This window comes from Solanum lycopersicum, chromosome 5 (genome assembly GCF_036512215.1).
Source record: "Solanum lycopersicum chromosome 5, SLM_r2.1".
In the NCBI taxonomy this organism is placed as follows: Eukaryota; Viridiplantae; Streptophyta; class Magnoliopsida; order Solanales; family Solanaceae; genus Solanum; species Solanum lycopersicum.
The window spans coordinates 61,616,153-61,625,076 of NC_090804.1; the positions used below are offsets into that span (position 1 = coordinate 61,616,153).

Sequence of the window (8,924 nt, forward strand, 5' to 3'; positions counted from 1 at the left end):
TGTTCTGAAGTTTGCTGAAGTTAAAGAAATTTGAGGTACCGCTATTTCTTTAACACGATTAATCCGTTTTATCTTGAGAGAAATTAATACATAACCTCGGGTACAGTGAGGGGATTAATTTTTTCAGGGCACAGTAATTTCTGTGGACTTAGATTACTTCTTGTATTCTATTTACTTTCTGTTTCATCTTATTCTGTTTCTATTTTTTTTAGGCTAACCTTATAATACAGGTTGAATAACAAAAGTTTGATCAAACACAATTGCTACTAAAAAATACCATTTATTTATTGGCTAAACATAAATTACTGCAACAAAAATACTTTTAAAATAAACTGATTTTTAGAAGCCTTGTTAACATTTTTAGTCTGTCTTAGTAAGTAAAATATAATAGGGAAGTGGGGAAAAAAATAAAGAAAAGATGAGAAAAAAAAACAAGATGTCAAAAAGATATGAAAAAAGAGTAAAAAACGATTCAAACAGTCATTGTAAAGCTTCAATGGGCTCTCTTGACTTGGCAAAGCATTAAGCACACAAGATCTTTTGGTTTACGTCTGCTCTTGAATAAATTATATAAAATCGTGGTATGAAATTCAAATTTAATTTTTTTGTAAAAATTATGATTTTTTAAATTATAATTTAAAATTTTCAAATATAAAAATTGACTTATGAATTCATATTTCGTAAAAACAGCCTACATATATATATATTTACTAACCAATTAATATTCCAATCACAAACCGAATGAAGTTAAGTGAAAGCTCCATAAAACAACTCAATTCCCTTCTTTCAAACTTCACTCATTCCCACCAATTCTCCGATGCTCTCTCTCTCTTCAACCAAATTCACTCTTCCCTTCATCTCAGACCTGATCATTACACCCTTTCAACCACTCTCACCGCCTCTGCCAACATCCTTAACACTACCTTCGGCAATCAGCTCCACGGTTTCGCCATTAAAACACACCTTAAACAATACCCATATGTATCGAATTCTCTCCTTTCATTCTATGCCAAATCTAAAGATTTGGGTTCAGTTAAAAGGGTCTTTAAAGAAATTGAATCCCCAGATGTTTATTCTTGGACTACGCTATTGTCTGCTTCTACCAAGTTGGGTGAAGTTGGGTATGCTTGTAAGGTGTTTGATGAAATGCCGCACAGGAATTTGGCTGTGTGGAATGCAATGATTACTGGGTGTGCTGAAAGTGGGTATCACGGGATTGCTTTGGATTTTTTTCAAAGAATGCATTTTTTGGGTGTTAGATATGATAATTATGCTTTTGCTAGTGTTTTAAGTTTGTGTGATATGGAGTTATTGGATTTTGGAAGACAAGTGCATTCGATGGTCATCAAGACGGGGTTTTTGGTAAGAGCTTCGGTGATTAATGCTTTGGTTACCATGTATTTTAACTGTAAGAATGATTTTGATGCTTTTGGAGTATTTGAAGAAGCTGAGGATGAAGTGCTTGATACTGTAACTTATAATGCAATGATCGCTGGTTTAGTGAGTATGGAAAGAGCTGAGGAGGCATTAATAATGTTCAAGGATATGTGTAAGTTTTCTTTGAGACCTACCAAGCTCACATTTGTGACCATAATGAGTTCATGTACGTGTACTAGAATTGCTTCTCAATTGCATGCTCAAGTTGCTAGAATAGGTTTGGAAAACTATACATCTATCGCTAATGCAACAATAACCATGTATGCTAGTTGTGGGAACTTGAATGAAGCCCTTTTAGTTTTTGAAAGACTAAGGGTGAAGGATAACGTGTCGTGGAATGCCATGATTACGAGCTATGCCCAAAATTGTCTGGACAGTGCAGCAATTTCTGCATACATTCAAATGCAGAAGGAAGGGTTAGAGCCAGACGAGTTTACCATAGGAAGCATACTCGCAAGCTCAGAGTCTCTAGTAATTGTTGAAATAATTTTGGGTGTTGTTTTGAAGAAGGCCCTTATCTTTAAGACTGAAGTATCTAATGCTCTGCTCTCTGCCTTCTGCAAGCATGGTGAAATGAAGCAGGCTTATCAAGTTTTTCATGACATGTTTCCTAGAAACATGATCTCTTGGAATACATTGATTTCTGGTTGTCATCTCAACGGACTACCCATGGGGTGCTTGCACCTCTTCTCTGAGATTGTTAGTGAATGTTTGATGCCTAACCCTTTTACTCTTAGCATCATTTTGAGTGTTTGTGCCAGCATTTCAGCTCTTCAACAAGGGAAGGAGATTCATACTTTCATTCTCAAATCTGGATTCATTTCAGAAATATCTTTAGGAAATGCCCTCATCACATTGTATGCAAAATGTGGACTGTTGCATTGGTCTCTTAAGGTTTTCCAGATAATGACACAAAAAGACATAGTTTCTTGGAATTCAATTATTACTGCATATGCACAGCATGGGAAAGGCAAAGAAGCTGTACATTGCTTTGAGATGATGCAAGAATTAGGTGGGGTCATACCAGATAACACAACCTTTAATGCAGTTCTATCAGCTTGCAGCCATTCAGGCTTAATCAATAAAGGCATTGAAGTTTTTACCTCCATGGTTCATAGCTACGGTATAGAACCTACAGCAGACCACTTCTCTTGCATTGTTGATCTTCTAGGCCGGGCTGGATATCTTGATGAGGCAGAAAAACTGGTAAAAGATAGGCATGTTGATGTAGATTCCACTGTTTGGTGGACATTATTCAGTTCCTGTGCTGCTTATGGCAATGTTAAACTAGGCAGAATTGCTGCGGGATTTCTGCTTGAGACTGAGAAGAATAACCCCTCTGTTTATGTGCTTTTATCCAATATTTATGCCAGTGCAGAGAACTGGGAGGGCTCTGCTAATGTGAGGAAACTGATGAATAAATGTGGAGTGTTAAAGCAACCTGGAAGCAGTTGGATAGGATCCTAAAACTCATTTTGTTAATGATGGAATTCTTGACGTGTTTGGTTTCGAAGTTCAACCTTACTTATCAAAAGGAGATTGTTCGTGGTGGAAGAAAGGTACTATGTCTTAAGAATTTAGACTAGTAATGTAAATGGAATATCTTGAGTGCACCTTTGACAGCACTGTTTTTATGTTTTGATTAATATGACAAACTTATGGGTAGAACCAGTATAATAGAGAATGTTGACTATCAGGTGATTAATGGTGAGACCGTCCTAATAAACTAGTGATATTACTTTTATATGGTATATGCTTTTTATTTTTTTTTATTTTTATCAACCAGCTGAACAAAAACATGTTGCACCTATCACGGTCCGATAATAAAGGAAAGGTTGTGCTTATAATACTAGCTCTCTAGATTTTGTTTATTAGCATCTGATTTTTCCTTCTAGCACTCTGAAATGACTTACACGTGCATTTATTAGGAGATTTTCCCATAGCTATTTGTCTTTTAGGCTGTTAAAATGAATTCTTCTTCTGAAATAAATGTCCGGCTTTGCATCTGAGAACCTACCAACTGCTTAAACTATTGTTATCAGCTATTCAATTTGTGCAGGATATCACAGGAGGCTACAGTGTTGATGTAACTATTAAAGCTTTGGGTCGATGACAAACATTCTTCAATCTGTGCAAAGTATTCGCAATGGAGACAAAGCTGTGATGATTGGACTTACACTATCTGGGGCTAAGGGGGAGGTGGATATAAACCACCTAGTGTGACGACAGGTGTGTGCTTCTGTTTGCAGGTCTTTTATTGTTTGTCCCTCTCAATTCCGATCTGCTAGCACTTATGACCCATTCCCTCTTTTGATATGTCATAAATTGTTTTGCATTCAATGAAATATGCACATGCTTCTTTTTTATGATGTGAAGTATTATTAAAGAAGTACCAAGCTGGTACATGAAAATATACCAGAAGCAGACAATGCCTACAGAAATAAACATGCAGTAAGATGTGATCCTTTTTTGTTTTCGAAAAAAGCATTTTTCCTGTCTCTCCAGATGGTCCAGAATATGCATATTGCTTCTGATTCCTTGCTATCTTTTACCCTTGCCAGCTGACTAGTAGGCTTCTTATATCTGAAGGCATAACCTAAGTAACCCCACACTGGTTCAGGAACAGCTCCCAACATTGCTTAGCAATTATACAGTGAATAAACAGATGATTAACAGATTCCAATCCATTTTACATAAATAGCACCTGTTACTTAAAGTGAAGCCTCTCCTTTGTAGATTACTTGGGTTAAACACAATTCTCTGATGACAATCCACCCAAAACACACCACCATGATAGGTGCTTTGGTACTCAATAACATTTCCATGACCAATTTTCTTCATAATTAATCAGCCTGTTTGTGGGAGAATATCGTAGCAGCTTCTGACAGAATATTGCTTGCCGTCCAAAATATGCAGTCCTCTTTATATTCTTCTACCATTGATCCAATAATTGCTCTACTTTCAATTCCCAATCATTAAAATCTCTCCTAAAATTCAGCTACTAGACATTTAAAGATTTAAGGGCTAAATATGGCTGACCTAGGCCTAGTCTGTGGTCTGTTAGTAAAAGCCATACTGATATATACTAGTAAGGTTTTTAACTCGCTAAATGTCTTCATTTTTTGGGTATTTGTTCTTCCAGTGGAACATGAAAATCCATATTATGTTAAAGGGCATACTATTAAATATTTTTCTCAGAACTAGTGTGTTTTCTTATTAGAGTTTAAGCAGCTCTTTCTCACTGCTGATGTTTTGATGCTAGATAAAAGTGATTGGCTCTTGTGGAGCCAGAGCAAGATAAGATCTCCTAAACTGATTAAACTTGCCGAAAGCGGCATATTCAATCTAACTGCTGCTGTTCAAGGACCTGCAAATTTGAAGAGGCTCCACAGGCATACAAAAATATTGATCAGGTAATCATTGCTGGATGCGCTGTTGTTGAGATCATGTAAGTTTAATATCAACAACAAGCTCATCACTCAATTGACATTCATGTAAACTTCAGTTTCTGGTGATCTAATGCTAGCAAACATTACTTTAGGTGTTAAATGAAGCAAAATGTAAATATGTCAATAGAAATAAAGCTAATTTTGAGATGGGGTTTCCCAAGGCGTTGTTCTCAAAAATCTTGCCAGTGTAATGTGGTTTAATCTCCAAGTTGATTATGCTTCATGGTGATTAGTATACATATCTGTAAGATTAAACATGTTAAAAGACATTTTTTTTCCTCCTTATGTACACCCTCACTGAATGCTTCAGATAACCTTAAGAAGTGGTAGAGAAGTGCAACTATATCTTGAATGAGAAGCATAGAAACTGAAAAACCCTCCTCCAGAATGCTGTTGATAACATCAATAATTTTTTTTACTCTAAAAGGTAATAGGGAAAAAAAATGACTGTGGAGGCCTTTGAATTATTTCTACGCATAAATCTAGCACCAAGTGCAAAATACATATATATTTGGAAAAATGCTGACCACTAATAGCTACTATAACTAACAACCAAAATCATGTTAAGAGACTACTATCGGTCCTTTCTCTGGTAGAAACCAGTGTTACAGACATTGTTAATAACCTGTCTTGAATTAGCTTTGGAAGCCTATTCCCATATTCGTTTTCAGACAATCTGGTTTACTTTGAAGGAAAAAAGAGACATATTCCTAGAATTAAGAATACATGTTTGCAATTTTTATATTTTTGGTGTACCTGTAGTAGATTAGATAACGTGGATCAATATATGATATTTCTATTATAAAGGTTAGGCAATATATGATCTTCCTGAGTTTGTTAGGATGGATTACTTGATTGTCTGATGTTTTGTGTTAGTTGTTGAATTATGTACCGACATCCCGTTTACACCCATGATTCACTCACCATGGACGCGCTAGCTTTTACAATTGAATCTTGGGAATAATGTAAGTATATACACTTAATAGCACTAGAGCTTACTTGTTTTTTCATGGAGCGAAATTATGGACAAAACATGTGCTCCCAAAGACATGAGGTGGAAGTGAGAACAAAGGTGATTTGAGTAAACAAAAAGGAGTAAGGTAATGACTACTGTTCTTTGTGTGTTCTATTGCCTCAAGATTTGTGCATGTATTTGGTGATCTATGTTGATGATATGCTCATCATATATAATGATGAAAAGAAAAAGTACCAACTTGAAGAATAACCATTTCAGACCAAGAACCTAGATGTATTGATATACTTCTTAGGCATTAAGGTTTTGATGAATCCAGATAAAGTTTATTTCATGAAGAAATTATGTTCTTATATTCCCGAGGAGACATGAATTAAGAATTATAGGCCTATTGATATTCCGATAGATCTGAAAAGGGTGCCTAACTCTGATTGTGGAAGATGTAGAAAGTTAAATCATTGTGACTCGACCTAACATTGGTTTCCCAGCAAGTGTTGTGAGTCAGTAATTGAGTTCTCCTTATGAGTCAATGGAATACAGTTTATCATATTCTTCAATATAGAAAATCTACTCCAGTGAAAAATGTTACTTTACGAACATCAAGGACATCAGCAGATTATTGAATACACATATGCAGATTGGACAGGGTCACCCTACTTTTGGGTACAAGGTTCTAGTTAAGAGGAAGTTTAGTGTCTTCACAAAGCAAGAATCAAAATACAGTTGCAAGACCATCTGCATAAGTGATGTGAAGTTTGGAGAGAATAGTCGAATGAAACTTCTGTGTGATAATTAGGTGCACTTGACAATGCACCTCTGTGATCAAGTATTAAATACCAAGGCAAGATGGGTTTTATTGTGCCTCTTACTGTTTCTAAAATAGATCATACCTACAGTTTAAACATAATTAACAGCAAATGACTTACATGTAAGCATAATTAACAGCAAATGACTTACATGTAAGCATAATTAACAGCAAATGACTTACATGTAAGCATGAAACACACATGACAATAATAACAGTTGCCTAGAGGATATATAAATTCCCGTTCAAGATATTCTTTCTGCAATACACAGACACATAAGGAACACATCTTTAACAAATACAAGTAAAACACATTCATGTTGAGTCACAATTTGTACTGTGCAAATTGCAGACCATGAATCCATTTCAACAGACATCTAGGTAAGTATGTCCACTTGTCTGTTTAACATGAGACACCATGCTTGTGTTGAAGAAAGAGAACCAGAGAGCTTGATAGAGAGAGGATAGGATACTCACTCTTTGCTCCTTACTCCTGTTTACAAGATGCTCCTTTATCTCATTAATTTATTCCGCATTTTGTGAGCAGCTCTTTGGTCCATACTCCTGTTTTCTAATGTTTCCTTCCCTTCATCTTTTATCAGGAGTGATGTTAGAGGAAGCATTCATCTGTCCTGTAGAATTCTCGACGTCAACCTTTCTCGTCTTATCATTTCTCAATGAGGAGACTGCTAGTTCACTCTCACTATCAGACGTCAGACAGGAAGCAACAAGAGACAGAAAAAATGGAAAATAAAAAAATCGAGTTACCATCCAAATTCCAGAAAAATTTCAAGTACAAAAACTAAAGGTGAACCTGTTTTCTAATGAATGTTTTGATTGAGATGTCTTTTTGCCATAGCTACTTGGCATATGTCCACTCTCTCTGAGATGGTTATCACTCCCAGTATCTGAGGAGTTGCCACATCCTCCCTTTTCTTGCTTCCTGCCCATTAGACTGGATTTAGCCCTTGAGACTCTCCCCCTCCGATAGTTCCTGAGGATTGTTGGAGCTTGTGTCACATCAGGAAAAGTCCCAACTTTGCCTTCAAAAGATATCAATATCATCAGAGTACAAAATATGGTACTTGATCAGATTTGTGTAACATAAGGAGGTTAGTCAATCATATGTCTGGGAAAAAAACATACATCCTTCAAGAGTTGTTTTTAAGGGAAAGTTAATCAATCATATGTCTGGAAAAAAAACAAATCCTTCAGAAGTTGAGAATTCTTGACCTTTAAAGGGAACAAGATTACATGATTCAAATATTACCTTCAGCTTTGGTCTTTTCCCCTCTGTACAGCTATGAAATACTCACTGTTATCATTCAAAAGAAAGCTGAATGACATTCAGATATGAGGACAATATTGCTGCCCTTTTGACAGACAGCCCTTTCAAAATTTTCAAGGGAGAATGATGACAGGTGCAATAACCTTCCAAATGAGGTACAGAAGTCCCAGACCATCAGATGATCCCCTACACATTCCATTGAGACGTCGAATTCTATGCATGGAGGAGGATATTCAGTCAACTGTTTATCGGACTCAAGAGATCATCGAATGGATATCTAATGGACTGTGCCTTCAGTTTGGCTTCTGCATGTCAATGCAGTGAAGACAAAACATTAATATGGTACATGAGAAAATAGACAGCACAAGTACACTTCATATCATACCTTCAGTTCCAACATGTAAGGATAAAGGTGGAATAAGAGGTATCTTTCTTTAAAATAAAAGGTTCCATTAAATTATAAATCCCAAACATGCAAGACTTCCAAGTAAACATGACATTTCTAAGCCAATATAATACTTTCCAAGTGACAATTTTTTTCTTTTCAACTTACCAAGTAAACATAAAACATAGTCAAGCTGTGATGTCCAATTTGTTCAATTTTCCTTTTCAAGCTTTTCCGGATAAACAATTACTTAATTTCATGTTTTAGTAAAATTTATAAATGTGTTGCTGAATAATGTATCACAGCTCCTGATATACCTAAGTTGTTAACTTCAAGTAAGCATGTCACATTTACAAGATGTGTAACAATATGAAGATCTGATGCATCTTTGTTAAGTAAAATATTTACATATACGTAGTAGTATCCTTGATCAGACTAGAACTTTTTTCTAATGACGTGTCCAAGCCAGCTTTCGCAGACCTCGACAAATTCCACAGGGTACTTGTCACCTCCTAGTATCAACAGGTACCAGCCTAGTGTTTTTTAAAAAGCTATATTAGGATTTGGACCTGAGACCTCATGGTTCT

The 8,924-nt window shown here is 35.9% G+C and overlaps 1 protein-coding gene across 2 annotated transcripts in view; it reads left to right on the top strand.

Annotated features, from left to right (window-relative positions):
• The first annotated feature begins 713 nt into the window (after positions 1-713).
• LOC101252589 (pentatricopeptide repeat-containing protein At3g49740) overlaps positions 714-8,924 on the top strand; it is a 10,464-nt gene continuing 2,253 nt past the window's right edge. For both annotated transcript variants that reach the window (XM_026031211.2, XM_026031212.2), the window contains exons 1-4: positions 714-2,996; positions 3,497-3,666; positions 4,700-4,850; positions 7,267-8,376. In XM_026031211.2, the coding sequence (XP_025886996.2) occupies positions 742-2,904 (2,163 nt within the window). In that variant the 5' untranslated portion in view covers positions 714-741 and the 3' untranslated portion in view covers positions 2,905-2,996; positions 3,497-3,666; positions 4,700-4,850; positions 7,267-8,376. The remainder of the gene's footprint in view (positions 2,997-3,496; positions 3,667-4,699; positions 4,851-7,266; positions 8,377-8,924) is intronic.